The sequence below is a fragment of the Diuraphis noxia genome, unplaced genomic scaffold (genome assembly GCF_037042655.1).
Source record: "Diuraphis noxia isolate RWA-SAM2 unplaced genomic scaffold, SU_Dnox_SAM2 contig0004, whole genome shotgun sequence".
Taxonomy (NCBI): Eukaryota; Metazoa; Arthropoda; class Insecta; order Hemiptera; family Aphididae; genus Diuraphis; species Diuraphis noxia.
This window is the reverse complement of record NW_028301714.1, coordinates 67,678,287-67,704,140: the sequence shown is the minus strand read 5'-3', so window position 1 is coordinate 67,704,140 and position 25,854 is coordinate 67,678,287. Positions and strand designations below refer to the sequence as shown.

Here is a 25,854-nt window from a genome sequence, read left to right as displayed (position 1 = left end):
TATTTTCAATATTAATTTATTATTTAATTAGTAGTTAGCACTTACACTCATTATACTCGTTAAACGGTATTTCATTAAGTCTTTATTTATTGCAAAAAGGGTTGTATATTATTGATATAATTACCTACCAAGTATATTTAAAGATATATTGTAATATACATAATATTATATATTACATAGGCATTGTGATTACAGATGTATTTATAAATTTATTTTAATACTAGCCATTAATTATATACCTACGGTATGTTTGATATTATTAATATTGGACAAAATAATTTTGAAAATATCATTGCTTTGTATAAAAATAAAATAAATTAGTAAACAATCCAGAAAAACAAAGAAAAAATTGGAAAAACAGGAATTTGACAACAAAATAAATTTAGTTAATTTTTTAGGAAGTACTTCAAAAATAAATTCTTTGCGGCAAAACAATTTGAATATGATAACAGTGAATAGTTCTAAAAGTTAAAAATGCAAAATAAATAAAATGTTATAAAAAAAAGTAAAAAATGCCAACGGCACGTAGTGTTCCCAAGCGGTCACCCATCCAAGTACTAACTAGGCCCGACGTTGCTTAACTTCAGTGATCGGACGAGAACTGGTGTATTCAACGTGGTATGGTCGTTGGCGTTAACTCTGTGGAAAATAAAAATATTTAAACTGACTAGTTATAGCAAAAATATCGTTTAGATTTTTCTGTACTATAGACTTTTATGAAAATATAATAAGAAATGAGATATTTGGTACGTATCATTAAATCATAGCCATATATGTTAGGCCACAATTTTCTAGAAAATAATGATATTTAAATTGACCAGGTATAAAAAAATGTAAATTTTTATTTTTACATGATTTTTAGAATTAAGTACAGTGGTGGATTTAGCGTCAGGCAAAGTAGGCAGTTGCCTAGGGCGGCAAATTTTTAGGGGCGGCAATTTTAGGCCAATATTTTATTGAAAATATACTCTAGGTTTCTTTTTGATTTTCTTATGTTCGGTGATTACTTTGAAGTTTGAAGGATGGAAAATAAAAATGTTTAATATTTGTATAACATAATATTCTTGTTAATATAATTTCTTCATTATTTTATAATACTAATACATAACAATAAACGCCCAAGTAAATAATCGAACGACTGCCGGAACGTATATTTTCTATTATCTAAATACTAACCATAGATTACATATTTCGTTATTTTGTTTTTTTACTAAGTCGTAATAATGGGGCGGCAATTGTGTAAATCCGTCTCTGATTAAGTAACTTTAGTCTACATTTCTGTTAAAAAAAAAAAAAAAATTATATTGTTATTTTTTTGGAACTTAATCGCAGTTACCTTAGATTTTCAATTTTTTAAACTATACAACCTTAAAGCTTAATAATTGTACATTTTATTCCAGTAATACGGACTGCTATAAGTAAGTACGTATCTACTTTGATTTTGTGATACATCAATAGCAATATGTAAAAATATAAAAAGAGATTTGACTGTTCGGTGTAGTGCTAGTATAATTATTATCAATATCATCAGTTAAATATTGCCAGTTAACTCAAGTGTCAAGTGGGTACCCCGATCTTCTGTACAGTATAATAGCTGATGCTGATATGTTTATTTTTTTTGATTAATACCAGTGAAACAAAATCTCTTGAGAAGACGCCACACCCGCATGTGTTGTCTCCGTCGTACAAGTGCGTAGCATAGCAAATTTTACGCTCAGCAGATCACGATTATCTTCGTTAATTTAAAATTTAGAGTGAATTGACTTATTATAAAAATTAAAGACAAGATTATTACCGAGGGCATCTCATAAGCTTTTTATTATATTTTAATTTTAAACTGAGTTATGACTATTTTAAAAATGTAAATTATTTTTATATCTAAAAATACTCATAACTCGATTTAAAATTAAAATATAATAAAAAGCCTATGAGATTCCCTTGGTAATAATCTTGCCTTCAGTTTTCATAATAGGTCAATTCACTCTAAATTTTAAATTAACGGAGATAAACGTGATCTGCTGAGCGTAAAATTTGCTATGCTACTCACTTTGTACGACGGAGAAAACACATGGCGTCCTCTTAATCATGTGTTTCGTCTATAAAAATATAATATAATATACACTAATATATGCTATACAGAATAAAGATAAATACACATCGTAAAATCAGTTTTAGCTGATACGACACTATAATATATCTTATGTATAATTTATACATCAATAGTACCTACATAGATATTATTCTTTATTTATACATCTGATTATGTTTATGCGTACATTTTTAAAAGCAAGTATTTAAATTTTTATTTACTTTATTTTAATTATGGTATATAATATACTATATAATAATTTGTATATGCAAATACAACGTTTATTGTTGAACACAAATAGAAGCGAACTCATTGATCTGAACAACGCGAATGAAAAACTATATCACTCATCACTCGTCGACCGACGACCATACTACCCTAAATAACTGGCTAAACTGTAAAACTGATGTTACCATATTATAAAACAATCTATATTATGGGTATTACACCGATAAACTGATTAATGTATTGGCCGTAATAAATATTGTCCCGTACCTATCCGTATACGTACAACTGCAGATTTGGTAGTTACATCGATTGCAGTGGTAGTGGTGGGGCTGGAAGGATAATACCGAAGTACCGCTCACGGTCACGGATCACCATCGGGCATTGGGCAGTGGGCAGCGACGAGGACGACCACCTACGCCGGATTACTATAAATTATAATGTTTAAACCCTGCCGGAATTTATTACGTTGTTCGTAGAAAAAAAGATAAACCCAACACATGTATTCGGGGTGTACGTCTGCTGCTGACTGCTATAAAAAATATCCCAAGCAGTCATCTCTCCGAACAGTTTGAACCGTATCTCGCCTAATCGCTACAACAACTACCTAGTCGCGTCTCGCGTTACTGCTTTAGTCGTTAGCTGCACTCGGAACAGTCGTAATCGGCGAAGCACGTGTAGTCGCCACACCGAAACACCAACTATTATAGATAGTATACAATAGTCTCAGCTGTTGTATTTACACGATGTCGAAAAAAATTAACACCGGTGTAAGTTAATACATTTTATTATATTATTTATTAATATGACTAACACAAACGTAGATTTCTGTTTCCGCGGATGAAAGTGGTTCGAAAACAAAAATTAACCGTTGTCAACGTTGTGATATCTTATATATTATTAAATGGACATTTTTATCTCAGAAGGTTGCGGGTCTGTCTTCGCCTGGTATGAAACATCGCTCAGACGGATTTAGTTTAGGGTTGGAACCAGAAATGATTATCAACTCGAAACCGGTAGAAGGAACAAATTACCTTTTGATGAAATGGAAAGACGTCAAAGAACCATCTTACGTCAAGGCTTCGGTTGCTAATAAAAAATGCCCAAGTATTGTTATTGATTTTTATCAAAGCCACCTTACATGGTCTAATTTTTAATGTAATGTATGAATACTATATAAATTTTATTTTATTTATAAATATATTTTTAAATACTTTTTGCATTATGTCTTATCTAGGTATATGATTCTATAATTTTAGATCATGTACACATGTACAATATTTTGTAATACCTATACTAATTATTAAATTAAATTTTATACCATTATTTACTACATATGTATTACAGTTTATTATTATGCCTAGCATACAATTTATCGTCAATAACTTATTGTTAACATATTTCATGTTTATTTCACTTTCAAGATGTATATAGTATTTTTTAGCTTAACAATATATGTATAACCAACACTTATATAAGCACTTAAACTTATTCTATATTAACGGGTTGCATTTATAATAAATATTAAATAATAATATTATTATGCATAGGAAAATATTCAATACATTGTATATGAAATACATAAATTCAAAATAATTTTAAAACAAACTGATTTTTTCTTGATTGCTGCCTATACTGCAGGGTGATTCTTTTAAGTGGGTATACATACACTAATTATCTCGAAAAGTATTTACATTTTTCAAAATTTTTTTTACATGGTTTCATATGTTGTTAAAAAACCAACATTTTTATTAAAAAATTATATTTTTAAATATTTTTTATCCTTATCATTTTTTAAGTTTTTACTTTTTTGAATGACAACAGAGTTTTAAATTCATAATATTCCAAAGCAGAATATTTTTCTAAGTAGTTTGATTCATAAAAATCAAATTTAGGACGAGTAGTTTATGAGTTATATGTATTTAAAGTTTTGACAAGCGGAGTAGTAGATAAACATTTTGCGGGGTAATCCCGTACTACACCACTAAGCCAATCTAAACTTTAAATACTTATAACTCAAAAACTACTAGCCCTAAATTCGATTTTTATGAATCAAAATACTTAGAAAAATATTCTGCTTTGGAATATGAAATTAAAACTCTATGTTGTCATTCAAAAAAGTAAAAAACTTAAAAAAATGATGATAAAAAATATTTAAAAATATAATTTTTATTAAAAACGTTGATTTTATTAACGACTTGAAACACCATGTAAAAAATATTTTTAAAAAAGTAAATACTTTTCGAGATAATTAGTGTACCCACTTAAAAGAATCACCCTATACATAGAATCGACTAGAGTAAAACAAAAAACGCAAATACGATAAAATTCGGTATTATTTTGCACAAATGTGAACGTACGTGAACGCAAACCGTAAATTATTTTCAGTTTGTCCTGTCTATATTTTGTCTAGTTCAGTAGTTGCAGTTGCCAGTTAAGTCCTGTTAAAGTTTCAGTGATCAATTTGGATATTGTATTCGTGTCTGTAATATTCAACGACCAGTGACCACTATGTCCTGTAAAATAATTTTCTCCTATTGGCTGAACCACATGATTCCATTAAGGTCATCTTTGGCAAACAACATTCAACTAATTTACCTGCGTCCCTGTGATATATCATTGTTTTATCACACAATAGTATATAGTAACCGAAATATTATTACAAATTGCATAATACATTCAACTTTTGAAAACGTAGTTACCTATAGACATCATCTAGGTATTAATTTGGTTATATTTATGGTTTATTATGAATTTTTCTGATTACTGTAACTTTTTATTTTAAATAACTTTCAATTCGTTTATTATTATAATATTAATAGATATTTTTATTTTAGGTATTTAAAAAATGATTGAATGTTATCATCTGCAGGTACACTATAATTCACATAATTGAAGAGAATTTCGGTATAAACCAGGCATAAACAAGGTATAAACAGGTGAAATACCTGTTTTTCGGTATAAACCTATAACATTTATATCCGTGATGGTACAAGACTATAAACAGAAAACGACCGGAACGAAGGCACTGTAATAGGCTGACATATTTCAAAAATATTGAACATGTTTCAGAGCCCCCAAATTTTATTTATTTTTTTAAACTACCCAACAAAAATTTAATCACATCTCCGTCTATGGAAGGTCATACTACGATCATTAAATACACGACATGACACTGTGTATAAAAATGATTCACTAATGACTAATCTCACTATAGAACAAGCACTAAATTCATTACATGATACCAAAAAAGTAATGTCTAATCACAATTTATTCGATTATTACAATTCAATCGACACGACACTACAAAAAATACTAAAATGACGATATTTTACGGAATAGACGGTATAATTGAAAAAAATCGTCAATAATCATGCCGAAATTTTCTATTTTATGGTAGCTGAAAATTGTATAAAAACTAAATATTATATGTAAAACAATATTATTGATTAAAATCATTTTTTGTTTTTAAATAATCAAAATAACGAGTAATACAGTAATGAGTTCATAATATAGATTATTATTTGATATAATATTAAACTAACAATAATGGTTACATGTTACTTAAAGTTAATATTGGAGTTCATTAGAATCACTGTAAGGACATGATCACCAGAGGTCCATTGGCACAACTATTGGGGGAGGGGGGGGTGTTTAAAATGTGCTCCCAAATTCCAAAAATGAATCTGATAGTTAATAATTTTAATAGCCGCCGCGGCTACAGTCAAACTGTCTAAGTTAATTTTATTTTGTAATTTATGTTATTTTCGTTTTTGACTGTCTGTAGCGATTAAGCATTGAAAAAGCATTAAAAATAACAAACATAGCTTGAGGACCAAATATAAAATTTCTAGGGGGCCTGAGTAGGTATGACAGCCTGTAATCGCGCTGCCAATCCGCTCATGTATGCATCATCAAAACGTAAGATTTTCTTTTAAATTTTGACTATTATGAAGTAACACAAATTCTGTACAATACCAACTATACGGTTTATTGAGAAATATCACTTTTTATTCATAAACAGGCCCATCCGAATATCCGATACCAAATATTATATTGAAATCTGATTGTCGCATTTCGCATGTCGCAGTGATGCAGCCCGTTTAATATACTACGTTTATATTGTAGTGATCACGTCGCCTACAAGTATCAGTAGTCAAGGATGATGTTGGAAGGCGACTCTTGAGTTGATTTAAACAACGTTGAATTATTTTTAGTTAGACTGGTTTATTATTTATTTTGACAAAACATATATTTATTTATAAACATGAAAACTGAATTTTATTTAACAAATTAGGTATTCTGAATGGCTAGAATAAATTCGGTTTGACTCGAATATTTTCTAAGTTCAGAATATTATTTTACGAGAATTTTCTCAAGTCCAATTTAATTAATTATAGAACAGACTGGCGCGAAGGTGCTCTGGCTAGTCTGGTCAAGTCGCGTCTGAATACAGGCCGTTTCGGGGTCCCTTATTATACAGTACTACCCTCTACTCCCCATAGTCTACTTGCTCTTGTCACTGTTCTCACGGATGTGGTGTAATCATCTAAACTGACGGAAATGCCACTCGCCCACACACGAGGAAAATGCGCATCCCGTGCAGCTGCATACCTCGATAATTTATATTATTATTATGTAAAAATATATATTATGATATTACATAATAACATCGGTTCTTGGAACTTTTGTACTGATGCATAACCCCTGCACGTCCTGTGCACACCTATTAATAATCTTTTATAGTCGTATGACCACATTATTTCGTATTTCCCTTATGTTAATGATTTCCACGAAATGCTTTCTTTCCTACAATTACAAAGTTGGTCGCACCCTATACCCTAGCTTGGTTCAGCTGGTACCTAGTTGACCGTGAACTAGACAATTCGAGACGCTAGTCCATAGCAATATGATGGCGTTATTAAAACGGTTTTAAATTCTTAAACTACAAAGTGCGAGCGTTTTAACGTCATCGTATAAATGTAGTAATATTAATTATAAATATATTATTAGTAAAGCCAGTAAAGGTCTATGAGGAATATAATTAGAAAGTAGAAAGTACTTCCATTTAATTAAGTAAACATATTTACTATACCTACTGTTCACTGTTTAAATTGGCAAATGGTAATTTCAATTTGGTGTGCAAGTGTGCAACAAGAAAATTCTGAACACTAACACTGACCCCAAGGCGTAGACGGATACAGAGAAAATGTAAGATTCTAAGATGTGTAATAATTTTATAATTTATTTAATCATGTATAATAACTGCATATTAAAAAAAAATCTAGTGAAAAACTAAAAAAAAAAAACGAACTTCTTATGTTTGAAATTTTGTACTGGTAACACTGGACCTGGTACTGGGTATCATCGGTATCTTCCATTTCTTTGTTATCTATAGAAAATTTAAAAACATCATCGACTATAATTTATTGATAATTGATAATAAACGTATAGAAGCGGCATATTATTTTGTAAAGAAATTAAAAGCCTGTAACTGTCTTCTACAATATTATAACTGTCTATCTAGTGTTTAGTCCCGTCTCCTTTGTAGTGTTTTAGTGTGTAGTTTGTGGATTCAATTCGGACGTGTTAACAGCCACTTTAAAAATTCAAGTATGAAGCAGAGCAATAATCCTCATTTAGAAAAATGCAGAAAACTAGTTCGCACACATCTCGATTTGGTATTTTTGTTAACTGACAACTTGTATAGTTGTATTTTAAATAGGTTATAATATATTGTATTTTATTAGCAATTATTCTCATCTGCATTGTTTTGGGCTGACAAAGCAGCCACTTTAAGTCATTTTGATCCAAGAGATATTTATCAACTAGCTAGTTGCATGTTTTTGTTAAAACAATACCAAAGGGCGGTCATGCTGATAAAAAATAAAGGGTTGGATAAAGTAAGAACAATTATGTTGTAATTTATTTATAATTTGAACTTATAATAATAATAATAATAATAATAATTTTTGTTTTTTAAGACTGATATGTTATGTTACTACATGGTCTTAAGATGTTTGGTAGAAGCCAAAGACTACACAGAAGCAGCTAACATTATTAATTCAGAAATAAATCCAACATCATGTAATGTATCACTTCAACAACAAGATATGAAGTCTCATGATGGTTTGACTCATTTTAATGTTTGTATACAAATTTATTTTTAACAACTAAGAATGAAAATTTCAACAGCAGTTATTTTTTAGGTTCAAAGTGCATTATTTTGTATTAAAGGAAAAATATATGAAGCATTAGATAACAGAAATTTTGCTACAGATTGTTATAGAGAGGCTTTGAGAAATGATGTACATTGTTATGATGCATTTCAAGCTCTTATACAGCATCAGATGTTAACTTCATTTGAAGGTTGGTTGAAATTTATAATTATTAGTTATATACTGGAAAAAGTGTAAAGATAGTCAAATTAATATTACATAATTATACCAGACTGTTTAAACTTAATTTATATATTTTTATAGTCGTTCTGGTTTACAACTAAAACTAGATATTATGACTTTTAATATTTTTTCATTTTAATTTATACCTACTTATAAAAACTATTGAAAGTTATTATTATATTCTATGGAATGCACTCTTGTGAATATGAACATATACAATCCCAATTACAAGGGAATTCTTTACAAATCCCTTCTTAAATTTAAATATTCATTCAAACCAGCACATTTTTAGTAAAAATTACTTGATATTGACTATGCGTCTTTTCAGACTAAATCTTCTTGTGTATTCATCACTAACCATAACACAACATTACATTTTGTCATTAAACAGTAATTATATTAATAATATGTCATACAATATATTCAACTGTTGAGGTATAATCTGAATATTCTAAAAGCCAATAAAATAATATTCAATGGTCTATTACACTATATTCAAAATTTTATAACATTCTATAAATTAGATTTTAAACTACAAAAACATTATATTATTCATTAATTATTAATTTATTACAAAATTTACAAAATTAAGTTAATTCCTGTTTTGGTTAGTTTAATTAATACTATAAGTATAGAATATTAGAACTTTATATTGTATTAAATTTGTATTATGCAGTTAATTATTAACTAATGATAATATGAATATTGTTTTAAACCAGTGTTCTGACAAAACAATATTTGTGTAACTTAACCATAGTATACTTGAGTTTTAAAATTAGAAAATGTCCAAATAGAATAATCTATATTTTGAACTATTTAGTTTAATTTGGTTTAGTTTAGTTTTGTTTATTGATCATTAAGTTTGACTTTTGGAAAAATCCGAAGCCTGATTCAATTTTTTAAACTTTTCTACAATTTTCTAATATAACCGTATAAATAATATTAGTTATGGTATTTTAAACTGCTTTTAGAACAAATGTTAATTCAGTCATTACCATGGAGTAATCATCCAAATGATTGCATTACAAAACCTTTGTATGAAGTGCTGTTAAAAAAATACCAAGAACCAAAATTAACTGGTCCATTTTCACAATTTGATATGCCTGTTGAATTAATAATGGATAATCTGGATATTCAAGAGGCTGAAGCTGAAAGACATTACTATGCCTGTGCATACAAAGACTGTTTTCAAATTACTCAAAGTGTTTTGAAACAAGACCCTTATCATCCTGACTGTTTACCAATACACATAGCTTGTTTAGTGGAATTGGAAAAATCAAATGGTGTGGATTAAAATAAGTCAACAAATGTTGAATATTTAATTTAATTTTCGTAATTTTTTTCAGAATTATTTTATTTAGCACATAAATTGGTAGATCTTCAACCAGATCAGGCAATTGCATGGTTTGCTGTTGGGTGTTATTATTACCTCATAGGTATTTATAATAATTTATGAAATAAAATTAAATGATTAGTTTTATATTGTATTCAATTATAGGTAAACGAGATCAAAGTAGAAGATATTTAGGAAAAGCAACTAACCTTGATAACACTTTTGGACCAGCTTGGTTAGCTTATGGTCATTCATTTGCTGTTGAAAATGAACATGATCAAGCTATGGCTGCTTACTTTAAAGCATCACAACTTTTAAAAGGGTTAGTATTTATTTTATCTTTGAAAACAAATAAGAAACATGCATTAAAATTTTATTTTATTTTTAGATGTCATTTACCTCTTCTATATATTGGTTTAGAGTGTTCTTTAACAAATAACATTATCATGGCTCAAAAGTATTTAAAAGAAGCTTTGGAAATTGCTCCAAATGATCCATTTGTCTTACATGAATTAGGAGTTATTGCTTTTCAAAGCCATAGGTATGTTAAATTATTATATAAGCATAAAAATGTTAATAATTGAATGATTTAATTTTTATTATTCATTTTTTTTTTGGTCTTGTAAAAATTGTTGCTATAAAAAATCATAATATGAGAAATTAACAAAATACATAATTTTATATGAACAATAATAGTATAATATATTCTAAAATACGAAAAATAGGCTAAATATTCTTAAATAAATATTAAATATTACATAATAACAATAATACATTTTTTTTTCCACAAACTGTGATAAATAAATCGTCCACATTTTTCATCGTCGTAAAGTTGCATTAAGCCAGTCAAAATATTTAAAAACCTAAAAATCCTCTTTCTATTTAACGGTGTTGATTTGACGACTTTGACCTACTTAGTAACATTTCTATTGTTAAAATCAAAACCTTCTTTATTTATGATGCAGCTAAACTTGACAATGTATGCCTTAACAAGATCTTATTGAAAATAGAAAGCCAAAAATCAGATTCTGAGGAGGCCCCCAGCAGCTTAAGGATTAGAAGACATAGCCCAGACCTTGGTTGGCATTTTTATAGTCGGCACTTTAAAATATTTAATGAAGCATTTACATGTAAAAGGCGCAAAATTTAAGTTTACTTAATATCATTTTATAAAATGCATACATTTGAAACTAGTCATTTTACTAATTTTAACTTTTTATCATTTAATATTAATTGATAATGTTTAAAGTTAACTAGATGCATCTAGTAATTGATTAAAAGTAGTCTAAATTATAATATAATTGATGTATAATTTATATTTACTAAAAGTATGTTTTATAGTATGTAAAATGATTAAATAATATTGATAATATGTTGAGAACACACTACATCAATAGTAAAATGTTAGTTATTTTTAGTATATTAATCAATTTTACTATAGCCTAAATTATATACAGAGTGACTATACCTTTAGTTTTTCTTTATGATAAACTGATAACGCATTTATTCATATTTTTGTTTTAGGAATTGTATGTAATACGTAACAAACAATTTACAATTTAAAAATATTTATAACACGCTTAAAATTAATATACAATAAAATGCCTATTAGATGTCGTAGGTAATAATTTTACTTTTATATTCTATAAGAGATCTTCTTTCACCTTTACTCCAAACTATTTGGGTTCAGCCACCCCGGACCTCAACTTCCAGATTCTTAAAGCTGTCGAGCGTACAATTTGCTATATTACAACATATGCGGGTGCCAGATCCTCTTTAAAACAATATTTCAAATGAAAACAAGCGTTTTTTTCTATTCTAGTTGATTTTTTTAAATTAATATTGATGTACCTATCTAATTTGATATTCAATATATAAGTTTCTGAATTTTTGTAAAATGTATGTACTATAATCACAAGTCTATGAAATATAATATTGCAGCTTGGTCGTTCGATCAACTGCGGAAATGCTCTAAGTGCAACTAGCACACTGTTGCTAGCTCCTGGATGGGTACCCAATTGGGTTTAAAGTAACTAATCCTTTCCACACATTTACTAGTAACTAATGTACCTAGTAATATTAACATTGCACTAAATGTAATAATATTATACATTTGTTGTCATGATATATAGCAATATTTTAAACTAATATACTATACAATCTAATATATTAGTTATTAATGTAGTACCTAATATACTTCAATAATAATAATAATTAATAACATTATTGGTAAAATATTCGGGCTTGTATTAACACTGATTGTTTATCAGTATTTATCATATATTGTTTGTAAATGTAATAAAGGAATAAACATTTAAGGTAGGGGTAGGCAAGTAATTTCAAATAAAGTCCAGATGATTAAAATATTAAATAAATGAGGTCCAACGAAAACAATTTTAGTCAAATCTTTATATATTTATAATAGCTATATGAATACAAAAAAAAATGTTAAGACTTGTTGGCCTAGTTTTCTGCTAACTAAATAAAAACCTGGCTTAACTATTTACAATATTAAGGGGTTGTCTTCATTTTCTTTATTTAATTTACTTTTTAATTTCTTTTTTTTTTTTTTGTTTAAATATTGTATTCTATAGTACTGTATCTTGTTATATCTTTCATATAATTGTTGAGCTGTAATAGTTAAACTGAAAGCTAATAAAAAAAAAAAAATAAAAAAAAGGGGGGTTGTCTTCATTTGAACCTAGTCTGGACCGCAATGAGACATTCCTAAAAATTAAAAAATCTGAAGTAACTTAAGTATTGTTTTTTTTTAAACTGTATTTCAAAACCCTAAAATCAAATTTTGATCATAGATTTATTCATTTAAATGTTCAACAGACAATTTAAAATACAAAACATTATTTATTTTGATAGGAAACAAAAATAAAATTCCTATATACATAAATTTAAACTTAAAAAGTCAAGATTTTTGCATATTACCTGTGATATATTTATTTTAATCTAAATATTCTAACATTGTAAAAATGCTAAATGTAACAGAACAATTTAGTTGATACATAATAATAATGAATGATAGATGAATTTAAACATCTAGTCAAGTATACTAGATGTACCTTTACGAAATAAAATGTATTATTCAGATTCCATGTAAGATAGGAGAAGTATTGGCAACATAGTTCCTTCTCCGGTCCTCGATACCATAAGGAAAAAAAATAAATAAATAAAAGATACCTTTAAACATAATTTGAAATTTGATTATAGAAAGTAATATGGTGTTTTGATCAAATTACTACCATTGGTATTTTGAATGGATTAAAAAGAGAATAATACTTTATAATGATGTGGTAAACTGTCAGCTTAAGTAGGCATGCTAACTGCAGAGCTATTCCTGAGAAACTTTTTGCTTAAAATTAATTACTAAGATTTTCAGATTAAATTTTTAAATTTGTTGAACGTCACCAGAAAAAAAATATAGGTTCAATACTTATCTTAGTAATACTTTTTAAAACTTAAACTTAATTATATTAGTTAAATTTACAATAATTAGTATATTTATAAAATTAATCGTTCTCCTATTTTTAAGGTATAAAGATGCTGAAGCTAGATTCCTTGAAGCACTTGAAAGAATTAAACAGATAAAACAACCTATAATAGCTAATAAATGGGAATCGCTTTTCAACAATTTAGGACATGTATATCGAAAGATGAAAAACTATGAAAAAGCTCTTGAATATCATAAACAAGTAAGAACCTACACACCAAAATAACATGAACATTTTATATTTTAATTTATCTTTATTGTTTTTAAGGCTTTAGTTATATCTCCTATGAACACGTCTACATTAACATGTATTGGATTTGTTCAGTCACTCGATAATAATTTTAGAGATGCTGTAGATACATTTCATAAGGCTTTGGGCCAAAAGCGAGAAGATACATTTAGTAGTACCATGTTAACATGCGTCTTGGACATATGCATTGAAGATCCTCCTTTGTTTGATGATTATTCAGATGAGGCAACAGAATCATTAAAGCTTGAACTTAGTAAAAAATCACCAAAAACCAATAGATTATTAAAAATGAATGATGATAATGACGTCATACTACCATTCAGAAATCCTAATTTAAGACTATGGAACAGAAGGTTAAAAAAGAAGACTGAAGATACAAGTAGTACTGATCCTTTAGAAGATATCAGTAGCAACAATCCTACTGATGACACAAATAGTAATACTAATGTAGGAGATAATAGTTGTAACATTGTAGGAGATACTACTAGTAGTAGTGCAATGGTTATAGATTCAAGTTCAGCAGCTGATACTTCTAGTATTAATATGGATTTGTCAACAAATATGTCTGGAAACTCTGAGTATTAAGTAATGTAAAAAAATTAAATTAAGACATTTTTATTGTATCTTACCTTATGTAAAGTAATAAATATTTAATTTTAATTTATAGATATTAATCTACTAAATATTTTATATTATATAAATAAAAATAGATATGTTATGACATTTGATTTATTTTATATATTATATACTTATTATAAATTAATATATAGTGTCATAGTGATACTTCAATAATTAAAATAGAACTCAAAATATATAAACATAGTAGCAATTGGCGTAATTATGGGGATGCACAACGGTGAACTTACACCCCCCTGGTATATTTTGTGGCAGCTGCACAGATATGTTTTTTCACTTGTAGGCGCTAAACTTTATACCTATTAAAATACAATACTATATTTCATTGATTTAAATATTTTATAAGCTTATTTAAACATTTTGTTGTCACTGTAATTCATTTCCTATGGATATTATATTTTTTATAAGTATAATGTGTAATGAACAGATACAACCATACAACACATACAGATTTACTAAGTAAGACATAAGATAAAGATTTTGATATTTGTTTATATTATATAGTGATTAAATGTAAAAACATACAATGCAAGCAAAGCAATTAGCTGTAAATATGACTTGATGTTTTGTCATCACAATTATAAAACCGTTTTGCACCTATTAAACCTTAATGAAATTATGTCAATGTTACCAACAATATTACATCAATAACTATTTAAAATTCTAATCAAACTACTGCTGGTTTCATGAAGAATTTTACTCTGACCATCTACACAATTGTAACCGGTTTCATGGATAAAACTTATTAAATGAATTGCATGATAACGCAATTTATTCGAAAACTTTTCAAGTTTCTTTAGCTCTCATTAAATTAGTGAAATTGAAGAAGAAAAGGTTAAGAGAAAACACTATAGATTACTGTAAAAATATAAGTATATTTCAAAAAATTAAATAAGGATATCATGCAATATTATAGTTTTGTAATTAAATACAAATTTCAAGAATAGTAATATTAATGCAACAAATAAAAAGATACTGTTGTTTTAGTAAACCCCAGTAATTTTATAAACTTTTTGATAACCCATCATAAAAAAAAAAAAAAATAATAAAGAACACTAATTAAATAAATATTTTAACAAAATTGTACTCTTAATACATAATAATAATCTCTCAAAACATAACAATAAAAATAAATGGCTATTTTTCATAATCATTGCTCCACTTCAAACCTATGACAAATAATGTTTGTAAATTAATTATATGCGAATTAGATCATTCAAAAATTCCCAACTCACTGACGTGTAGGTGAAGAAAAACTGTTGTTGTTAGGAGATGTAAATCTTGGTGGTGAACATATGCTAGTTGGAGTGTGTTTAGAATTTCGCATTAGCGGACGATGTGTACTTAATGTAGTACTTGTATGTTTCCAATTCCAACATCCACGGCAATAGTAACGATAGCACAATTGATCTCTGCAGAAGTATGGACCAAGTTGAATATTACAAACGCTGCAAGCACTATCTTCTAAGTACGGATCAACCTGAATCTAAAGCAGTTTCCATTAATACAATTTAATTATGAGTAAAAATATTTTTAACATACTATTTTGCAAAACTTAGGAGTCTTAACTTCAACAAACGATGCAGCCACAGCTTTTGTATAGGATTGGTAAGTACTAAAGGTTACTCTGCCCGAACCAATCGGATATTTATACTTGTCAGTATCAATTCCTATAAAATAAATTGTTTTAAATTTAATTTAAATTTAAGTTTGTTTTAGTCCAATTAATATATTTTTAAATACCTGCATATGAAACATTGCTAAACAAATCATCCATAATTCTAAATAATCCTTGGGCATTCATCATTCCATGCAACGCACCCACAAATACTGTCCTGGTAGGATCCAACTTTTGAGAAGGATGTTTAACACAATTACTATCATTTATTAACCATGGAATAACTTGCACTTCTTTGCCTTTCATTTTTCGTGACGAAATTTTGAAATAATAGTTCCCATTTAATCTTTTAGTACATGACTCTAACAACTGTTTCACCATTTGATCAGATTGCATTATTACATAAACATAACCTTTCGGTTGATTTATGTTAGTTGATGTGCCTGGCCATTCAATTTTAATAGATCCAAATTGACCAAAAGCCATAATTAATCCATCTTCAGTTATGTCCCATGGTACACCTCCCAAAAATACTTTGCAAGAATAATTTGGGGAACTATGTATAATTTTAGGAAGTTGACCACTCCAAGTAAATACAGGATCTTTGTGTAAGCCACCTATAACAAAATAATTCAAATAAAACATATGCACACATTATAATGTTTATCTATTTAAACAGTGAATAGAAATTGTTATTTAAAAAAATTTAGTTGTAACACTAAATTAAGATTTGTCTTATTATAAACATGGAGAGGGAGAATTAAATGATTTAATAAATTTATGTGTGAGAGTAAAATAAAATTGATTTTAACAAATATAATAAAATTAATTTTAACAAATATAATAAAATAAATATAACAGGACTTACTAAACGAATTGCGATTTAAAGATCGATTTTCAACTTGATTATTATTACTATCGCTTTTTGGTCTCGTGGGTGACCAAAACGGAGGAGGAGATCTCTTCTCGTAAACAGGCGACTGACCAGCGGCTGGCGAACCATAACGGGTGGGATATTGACTTTTGTTAGCCAATAATGTGCTTAGTAAATTTTGAGTTTGATGATGTATATTTTCACCAGCAGATAACCTCCCACTCGATATGCGTTGCATATTAGCCAAGTCTTGTTCCGTCAGTGGAGATGAACCATAAGGATTTATATTAACTTGATTCTGAAAAAAGAACAAGAATTAGTATTTTAAGTATAAAATGATTAGGTAGTAAAATATCCTCACAATTAAATCAGATACAGCTTCTGGACTGTTGGAAATGTCAGAATCATCTGGAGTATTAGATCTAGATCCCATCATGAGATGCGAAAGAAGCGGATCACTACCATCACTAAATGTAGGCGAAATACGATACTGTTGTTGCGGAATTTGATAACCACCGTAAGAGGTAAACGATAAATCCAATTTTGGACGACGAAGATTTTTACGCCCGACGTCGACTTCTTCGGTTTGACTTACATTTCCAAAATCAGTCATATTTGTCAAACTACGATCCGCGAGATACGGCAAATGAAGAGAGTTGCGTCTTATATTTGCTAATTGCTCCTAAAAAAAATTATCAGTACGTAGTTTTTTAGTAAATTAATGCAAATTAACAATCATGTAAAAAATTATTTTTTTTATTAAACAAAACGAATTAATGCATAGCAACGATTATTGTTAAAATCCATGTCAGAGAGATTAATGAAAACACTTTTGACATAGAAGGCTATATTATAGTATATGTTATAAAATTGAATAAAAAGTAGTATATTTACCTGAGCTGTATATTGGCGTGTAGAATAATTAGGGACAGATTGCCGACCAATCATTGAACTGCGTGGCGTACTTAAAGAAAAATACTCTGAAGAGTTCAATGATTCCCCTAAAAATAAAAAAAATTTTTATTTAAATGTAATTTATAAAAATAAATAAATAAGAAGATACTTACCAGAATTGTTTCTTGATGGACTTAGGCTTTGATCAGGTGAAGAAAAGAAACTATTGAAATCTCTAGCACTTCTATCTTGACCTACGGAAGGTGATGTGACTTCCGGCACGTCTTGGTTTTGAAAAATCGATCCCTAAAATTTTAATAAAAAAAATTTTTTTAAATTTTTGAAAAATGAAAAAAATTATGCAGGTTTTGAAAAATTTAAATTAATTAACATACAAAAACTTTGTAAAAAAAAAAAAAAAAAAAATACTTAAAAGTTATACTTACTCTTCTGAATGTAGACATAATTGAAAATTGAGAAGTTGAAGGTAGATTGAAAATTAGAGGATTAAGAATGGATATGGAATAAAGGAGATTGAAATAAAACCTAATTACGAACAATTAAAAACCGCGGACCTTAAAATAGGTAAGACCAAGTCGACACTCGGCGATGAACTAACAGGAGTTACTCGCGGGATGGGTCTATTCGAACTTCTCAGTTACTGCGCAACGTTCATGCGCATGGCTTTGGGCGGCAGGCTCTGATTGGTTGTCGACAAGTCGTGCCGGCGAATCAAAAGGCATTACACAGTACAATACACCTCCTTTATCTTTTTCCAGGACTGTGCAACAACTTATTAAAATTCCACGTATTATTATTATTACTATTTTCCAATTATATTAATTTTGTAAAAAAAAAAAATATTATATTTTTCATACTATATAGGTACACTGTAACAAAAAATAAATATATAAATTATAACATTGTATTACACAATTTTCTCCTCTATATTTTATATCAAAGACCAAGAATAAAGATTGTACTATGTAGGTATGTGATATTAAATTTGGTCGAACTTTTACTATTACTTTCATCGCGGAATTTCGTATGATCGATTTAAAAATATAATTTAACTATAATAGTTAATATAACCGCAAACATAATATTTTATTGAGTTGATAAAATAAATAAACTTTCCATCATATATAGTTCACTGCAGTTATCTGTTTTTTTAACGAAAGTAGGTGTACTTATAATATTCGATTTCATATAGGTATAATATGTTATATATATACTTATAATATACATACAATGTACCTACATAATATATTAATATGTATGTAACAAACTAACAAACTTTTATTGAACACAATTTTCTGTTAAGTAAAATATATATTTAAGAACCAAACAAAATTAAAAAGAAATTTTTTCAAGTAGTTCTATTCAACGAATTTCTTTATAAAACGATTTTTTTTTTTTTTTTGAAAATTCGTGTTGTTGTATTATGGAAGTTTCGCTGTTGCAGCACTTAATTGTGTATTAGATGCGCGAAATACAAGTTTATAATAAATTATAATTACTTATAATTACAGCATTTAGAGACGCCAAACTCAATCTATATACTCCCTTCAGATATTAATGAATATAAATTTCAACTTTTATTTCGGAGAACTGAGAAGTTAACCATATGACTTTTTAACATTTAGATATAATATATAGTATAAAATGCGTATTGCAGTGTGCCAGTGTATATATCATGTTTAGGTATTATGCTTGCACCATCATATACATATAAGAGCATTCGTGTACTATAATGGATTTTCATTCTTCATATACCTATAACCTATGTCTTAAACGGATAAATGTAATAAATTATAAAATTCTTAGGTACCTAATTTGAAATAAACTTTTATAATAGTAAGTTGATACAATAAATTAATACAAGGTATACTATATATATAAATCAAAGTTAGCCCAACTAATCGATCTTTTATAAAGAATATTAGGTAGGTATATTCGAGTATCGAGTTATAGCACGAAATACGATTACGTCCATCCTATACCTTTTTACCAACAAAAAACGCTATACTACGTTTGCGCTCCGTGAAATGCAGCTGCAGGTATAATACCTACACTATTTAAAAATACAAAAAATACAGTCGGAATAATGCGGTAAAATCGTATATTAAACATTAATTTTAGGTACCAAAATCGGTTGATCTCAATACAGTTTGGTACCTAAATATAGTGGTCGATCGCAAGGTATATTTACAATTTTAAAATAGTTCATTATTTGGAAAAGAGGACGCTTAGACCCAATAGACGCACATGTGTTGCTGTCTCCGTGTTTGCAGATCACGTTTAGCTCCGTGAGTTTAAAATTTAGAGTGAATTGACCTCTTATAAAAATTAAAAATTAAAGGTAACATTATTTTCGAGGGCTTCTCATAGGATTTTTACTATATTTTAATTTTAAAGCGAGTTTTGTATATTTTAAAATTGAAAATTATTTATATACCTTAAAATACTCAGAACTCACTTTAAAATTAAAATATAGTAAAAAAAACCTATGAGAAACTCTCGAAAATAATGTTACATTTAATTTTTATAAGAGGTCAATTCTCTCTAAATTTTAAACTCACGGAGCTAAACGTGATCTGCTGAGCGTAAAATTTGCCATGCTATGCACTTTCAAGACGGAGACAACGTGCGCGTATATTGCGTCTAAGCGTACTCTTAACGTTTTTTATAAAAATAAAAAGTTAAAGTAATAACGATTGTATAGGTACTTATCGATAGCAACTAATTTACTCCTCTAAGAATAGGTAGTTGACCAATAATACACATCTTTATTAAGTATTATTTACGGCACTTTAAGTATGCAATTTTAATACATCCGAATATAAATTAAAATAAGAAAATATGAAAACAATTTTAGATTGATGTTTATTTTTTATTGAATGAAAAATTTCTTATTCTAATAACCAAATGGTAAATATGTAAAATGGTCACACTGTAATATGCGTTTTGATAATATTATCAGTATTTTTATTTCATTTTTACGTGTATACCTCTCCCCGCTCATCATGGAAAATGGACCAGTTTCTTGTTTACCAACAACCCCGAAAATGTCGAAAGCGAAGAAAGTGATTGAAGAAGCACTGGAAAATCAAAATCCTGAGTTGGATTTAGCGGATAAGGGGGTAGTTTCCTTCGAAGAGATGCCAGGACTCAGTAAGTATACTAAATTTAAACATTTCCTTTTATGGAAACTTGTTTCTTATTTACTATCGCCTTATAAGGACATCTCTATCATTTTCTACAATGTTTCTTAGTTATTATATTTTTATAACTACACCACTAGATCTTTAATAGATAATTAACTAACATTTAATATATTTAAAAAAATATAATATAATATTTTCAATGTATAAATATTTTTTGTTCATAATTTGTTTTCTAAAAGGTAAAAAAAAATGATAAGGGAAGGGGGACAACTGTTAGTTCAACCACTAAACTTGAATTATTGGATTTTATAGCTTTTTGTGCCTAAATTAGTAAATATTTTTTTTTTGTTTAGATAAATAATTCTTTTATGGCTATATTTACATCAATACAATCAACAGCCACTGTAGTCAAGCCATTTAAATTGATTTATAGAATAATATAATAATTACTGAATATATAAATATTTAAGTTTTTATGATATTTATTTATAATGTAAATCTTATTTATTTATTCAAACAGTTTCTTATAGCCTAAACCACAGTATAACAATAAATACAGTAACTATTATTTATTCTGCCCAGGAGACTTTTAACTTTGCTCAGGCGCTTAATCGAGTTTGACATGTTGGCATCCTCTATAAACTAGAGTTATTCAATATTTGCACATCTGAAAACCCCATAATAGCAAATGCTAATTTAGCTATGTAAATCGATGACACTGCTATACTGACCTCCAACATTAACCTCATACTAGCCTCTTATGCTCTTCTTCACCCATCTTGACCTAATTAATACTTGGGCAAATCAAAATTGACTACAAAAAATCTTTCCACGCAATATTTACTCTCCGTAAAAATGACTTTTTTTTGCTGCAATTACAAGGAATTAATATCTTAAAAATCTTTCTGGTAAAATATCTAGGACTATTGATAAACGTCTAGCCTGAGACCCTCACCTAAAATCTAAACCCCAAACTCTAAATAATCGTCTGTATATACTTCGACCTATACTTAAATCCACATAAAATTAATTTTATATGAGTCCCTTTTAAGGCAAATCTAGCCCAAATTAAAAATAATAATCATACTTTGAAAGGTTCTATCAATGGATAGCCTCTCTTCTCATAATAATTAAGCCATGTTATTTAATTCATTGTTTATGTATTCATCACATTTGCTTATTGTACACAAGCTACAAATTGTGGATATTTATTTATTTATTTAAAAAATTCAAAATTAACATTTTAATTCATCTAGAAAAGAAATCTCTTTTATTCATTCATGTATTTTCTTTTAGCCTAAACCACAGTACAGTACTACAGTATTAATAAATACAGGAATTATCAATTACCTCTTTAGTTATACCACGTCTAATAAATTATATAATATGAAAAAAAAAAATTTTCAATTTATATTTATATTTTATCTCTTAACAAAAAAATACTATAATATTATCCACATTAATTTCCTTATAAAAATATCAATAGTATAATATTATTATTGATATTGAAAAGAAGGTCACTGCTTCACAGGAGGATATACCTATATTATATCCCTTGTTTGACTACCCCTGTTATAGGATGGTTATAACTCTGTAGAAATATAATGATTCATTATAATGGATAAAAAATAACTATAATGTTATTAAAAACTATAAGAATCAAATGACAACGGTAAAAATATCGCTATAATATGATTAGCTATTTTCTATAAAATGATAACAGCTATTCATAATCAAATAAATAATTTGAAATGAATGTTTTGTTTTTCATTATTAAACCCCATATTTTTTTTTAATTTTGTGTCTAACAACATTTTTATTGTTTGATTTCAGTTGATATGCATAATATTACTCGTATTACATTAAGTCACAATAAAATACAAAGTACGTATTACTTGCTTAATTTTATTTATATATATTTTTATACTTAATTGAAACTATTGACATAAACTTAACTGTATTTACATTTTACAGCCTTAAAAGTCTGTTAAATTATTGTACGAGTATTTTATAAATTTTTATATTATACTGGTCAGTAAAAAGTTAGCATTGACCATATATAACCAAACACTCTCTGCGTAATATCATTGAATGATATTATTGTTTAACATTTTTACATAAAATTTTACTTTTAATTGGAAAATATGAATTTCTAGAAGTACCTCCTGGGATTGCAAATTTAACTCAGCTAGAGATGTTAAATTTATTTAACAATCATATTGAAGAATTGCCAGTTTCTCTTTCGTCTATGCCAAAATTGCGTATATTGAATGTTGGGTAAGCTTAAATAATCTGTTTACAATAAAATTTAAAAGTAAAGCATGGTATAATAGTTCTATTATCAATTTTTTTTCTAGAATGAATCGTTTGGACTCGTTACCGCGAGGTTTTGGAGCATTTGCAGTTCTTGAAGTATTAGATTTAACATACAATAATCTAAGTGAATCCAGTTTGCCAGGAAATTTTTTTATGTTGGGTAATTACTAATTATAAACTAGTAATATTATATCGTTTCTTAAATCTGGAATCAAATATTTCATAATTTTTTAGAAACTTTACGTGCATTATACTTGGGTGATAATGATTTTGAGACTATACCACCGGAAATTGGACAACTAAAAAATCTTCAAATTGTAAGTTTTATACTCTGTTATAACATTTAACATGTCTTCATTTTTATCATTTATATAGGTACTTGTTTAACAATCTTAACTTCCTTTAAAAAAAGTTTTGAATAACAGTAATTTTTTGTTTGTAGTTCTGAAAAAATCATGCTAACCATTTAAACATAATATATTTCAATGTTTTATTATTATTAATTTTTTTTTGCAGCTAGTTCTACGAGAAAATGATTTAATTGATATACCAAAAGAGATTGGTTATTTACCCAGATTACGTGAGTTACACATACAAGCTAATCGACTTACAGTTTTACCACCAGAAGTGGGTAATTTAGATTTATTTGGAAATAAATCTGTATTAAGAATGGAGTTTAATCCTTGGGTTGCTCCAATTGCTGACCAACTTCAAGTTGGTGTATCTCATGTAATTGATTATATTAGATCGGAAACCTACAGATAGTAAGTATTTAAAAATCATATGAAATAAACAACTAAGGCATAAAAAAAACTAAAACTACATTAAAGCCAATAAAATATTTAATTAATTAAGTAATGGTGTAGGTATATATAATATACTTTAAAAGTTTAAAACATCTCAAGAAACAGTACACATATAATAATATTTACTACCAACACAATCTATGTTTTTTGAAGAGATATCAAGTATCTTATTATTTGTACATGATTGTATTGTTAAATATTATTTGATGAATAAATAAATTATTGTTATTTAATATTTTAAAGTTTGAATCAATTATTTTATTCTAGTTGCGATAGTAAATTTTGTTTTTTTCTATAGAATTTTTATGAATTTTTTTAAAGTTTATTTATGAAATTATATTAGTTGATGAATAAAATAGAATTATTAACTCATTATTTATATTTTATAAACTATATTATATATAATTATATGTATTTTTTTTAAATTATAATATATATATTTTTTTTTTAGTCTTTACAATCGGCATATTGCTGCTAGGGGTCCACCTCCACCAAAACTCAATGATAAGACACGTAAGATTTCAAGGAATCGTCAATATAGCTAACTTTTTGGTTAAATTTAAATGATCAAAATTAACTTTAGACTTAAGAGGCATATAATATCCGAACTCATAAGACAATCACCCCTTCTAAAATAACTATGGGAATATTTAAACTACCAACTACCTAAATAATGCAATTCATTTAAAATCGTTTTTATCCACCTATACTGAAATGTAATTTTTATTCATTTTTTGTTATTTATGTTATCCAATTTTTTAATTGTCAATATTTTTTTGTTCCTTACCGGTTAATAATAAATATTAATGAATACATTTTTATTTGGTAGTATGGTAGTTACTGAAATTTTGGCGCTTGTTCTTAACAGTTAGCATAAAATCTTATTAATGATTAATGTTTTTTTCTTTTTTTATGAACTAACAATATCATCTAAATATATATATTTTTTTATAAAGTCAATATAATATAATATTTTAGGTAGACTAATATAAGTTATTTTAACAAACTAAGTCATCCATTAATATATTTTTGAAAAAGTTTTATATTATTAAACTCTTTTTATGTAATTTATTATTAGAATTTAACTATGTTATGAATTTGTGTTGTTATTATTTTGAAATAAAATAGTTCAAATTTATTAACTTTAACAGTGTGTATATTGTGCAATGTGCATTCTGGCATTAATGCATTATGCGTGTTCGCATTATTCGCGGCATGCAATCGTTGTGACTTATGGTTATGACTTTATGAGTTATGACGGTAATGGGTTTTGTGAATTTAATGATGATTCGGATTTCTATTGAGTTAAAAATGAAAAGACACTAGTGTAAACCGCCGTTATCTCGAAATTGGGAAAATGAAACTAGAGGTCTCTAGTTCACGTGTTGTCAAATTCACGGATAGACGTGAATTTTAAATTCCCGCATGCAATCACGTGAATTTGTGAATTTAATTAGATTCAAGTGAATCCGTGAATTTAACTTCACGCTTGTCAGCGAATTGTGTTATTAAACCATGCGTTTATTAATTCTAAATAATGGATTTTTAGGTTCTTAAAAGCTTAAAATATGATGCTAATATGTTAGAGAAAAAACAAATTACAAAACTATTATGAGCAATAAAAGAATATATTATAAAATATGAAAAATAAGGTAAGTATTATCTTATGTCCAAAATATGCTTTAATGTGCAAAATAAATGTTTCCTACGTTCTTGTGATGAATACATCGTCCACGTTTTTCA

At 27.5% G+C, this 25,854-nt stretch overlaps 4 protein-coding genes and 1 non-coding gene across 8 annotated transcripts; 3 read left to right on the top strand and 2 right to left on the bottom strand.

Annotated features, from left to right (window-relative positions):
• Positions 1–513: 513 nt before the first annotated feature.
• LOC149056398 (5S ribosomal RNA) lies at positions 514–632 on the bottom strand. Its single transcript, XR_016191817.1, has one exon. It is a non-coding gene; the product is annotated as a 5S ribosomal RNA (ribosomal RNA).
• A 2,060-nt stretch (positions 633–2,692) lies between these two features.
• LOC107168319 (chromobox protein homolog 1-like) lies at positions 2,693–3,640 on the top strand. 2 transcript variants are annotated; one of them, XM_015517688.2, is made up of 2 exons: positions 2,693–3,084; positions 3,241–3,640. In XM_015517688.2, the coding sequence occupies exons 1-2, from the start codon at positions 3,061–3,063 to the stop codon at positions 3,469–3,471; spliced, it is 255 nt and encodes an 84-aa protein (XP_015373174.1). In that variant the 5' UTR covers positions 2,693–3,060; the 3' UTR covers positions 3,472–3,640. The 2 variants fall into 2 exon arrangements, with proteins under 2 accessions (XP_015373174.1, XP_015373173.1); XM_015517687.2 differs by having other exon boundaries at positions 2,703–3,084; positions 3,238–3,640.
• Positions 3,641–7,677: 4,037 nt separating this feature from the next.
• Positions 7,678–14,771, top strand: Cdc16 (cell division cycle protein 16). 2 transcript variants are annotated; one of them, XM_015517678.2, is made up of 10 exons: positions 7,678–7,995; positions 8,065–8,217; positions 8,299–8,460; positions 8,524–8,683; positions 9,687–9,998; positions 10,062–10,151; positions 10,214–10,370; positions 10,437–10,589; positions 13,593–13,752; positions 13,819–14,771. In XM_015517678.2, the coding sequence occupies exons 1-10, from the start codon at positions 7,930–7,932 to the stop codon at positions 14,383–14,385; spliced, it is 1,980 nt and encodes a 659-aa protein (XP_015373164.2). In that variant the 5' UTR covers positions 7,678–7,929; the 3' UTR covers positions 14,386–14,771. The 2 variants fall into 2 exon arrangements, with proteins under 2 accessions (XP_015373164.2, XP_089082501.1); XM_089226375.1 differs by lacking the exons at positions 7,678–7,995; positions 8,065–8,217 and having other exon boundaries at positions 8,306–8,443.
• Positions 14,772–15,291: 520 nt separating this feature from the next.
• orb (polyadenylation element binding protein orb) lies at positions 15,292–18,449 on the bottom strand. 2 transcript variants are annotated; one of them, XM_015517681.2, is made up of 9 exons: positions 18,269–18,449; positions 17,996–18,128; positions 17,823–17,929; positions 17,290–17,610; positions 16,923–17,226; positions 16,180–16,671; positions 15,979–16,106; positions 15,672–15,922; positions 15,292–15,605 (listed from the first exon to the last, which is right to left on the bottom strand). In XM_015517681.2, the coding sequence occupies exons 1-9, from the start codon at positions 18,284–18,286 to the stop codon at positions 15,587–15,589; spliced, it is 1,773 nt and encodes a 590-aa protein (XP_015373167.1). In that variant the 5' UTR covers positions 18,287–18,449; the 3' UTR covers positions 15,292–15,586. The 2 variants fall into 2 exon arrangements, with proteins under 2 accessions (XP_015373167.1, XP_015373166.1); XM_015517680.2 differs by having other exon boundaries at positions 15,676–15,922.
• Positions 18,450–20,810: 2,361 nt separating this feature from the next.
• Positions 20,811–25,178, top strand: ics (ras suppressor protein 1). The gene is made up of 7 exons (XM_015517685.2): positions 20,811–20,996; positions 22,823–22,873; positions 23,146–23,266; positions 23,347–23,465; positions 23,540–23,622; positions 23,822–24,069; positions 24,563–25,178. Exons 1-7 carry the CDS (start codon positions 20,849–20,851, stop codon positions 24,654–24,656), a joined length of 864 nt encoding a protein of 287 aa, XP_015373171.1. The 5' UTR covers positions 20,811–20,848; the 3' UTR covers positions 24,657–25,178.
• Positions 25,179–25,854: the final 676 nt, after the last annotated feature.

Coding starts and splice junctions, on each gene's coding strand:
- Cdc16 (XM_015517678.2), top strand. CDS start 7,930: ATGAAGCAGAGCAATAATCCTCATTTAGAAAAATGCAGAAAACTAGTT. Junction 7,996..8,064: donor TTCGCACACATCTCGATTTG/GTATTTTTGTTA, acceptor GTATTTTATTAG/CAATTATTCTCATCTGCATT. Junction 8,218..8,298: donor AAAATAAAGGGTTGGATAAA/GTAAGAACAATT, acceptor TTGTTTTTTAAG/ACTGATATGTTATGTTACTA.
- ics (XM_015517685.2), top strand. CDS start 20,849: ATGGAAAATGGACCAGTTTCTTGTTTACCAACAACCCCGAAAATGTCG. Junction 22,874..23,145: donor AAGTCACAATAAAATACAAA/GTACGTATTACT, acceptor ATGAATTTCTAG/AAGTACCTCCTGGGATTGCA. Junction 23,466..23,539: donor AGGAAATTTTTTTATGTTGG/GTAATTACTAAT, acceptor ATAATTTTTTAG/AAACTTTACGTGCATTATAC.
- orb (XM_015517680.2), bottom strand. Junction 17,930..17,995: donor TCCATCAAGAAACAATTCTG/GTAAGTATCTTC, acceptor TTTTATTTTTAG/GGGAATCATTGAACTCTTCA. Junction 16,107..16,179: donor TAGCAATGTTTCATATGCAG/GTATTTAAAAAT, acceptor TTTATTTTATAG/GAATTGATACTGACAAGTAT.
- LOC107168319 (XM_015517687.2), top strand. CDS start 3,061: ATGTCGAAAAAAATTAACACCGGT. Junction 3,085..3,237: donor CGAAAAAAATTAACACCGGT/GTAAGTTAATAC, acceptor TTTTTATCTCAG/AAGGTTGCGGGTCTGTCTTC.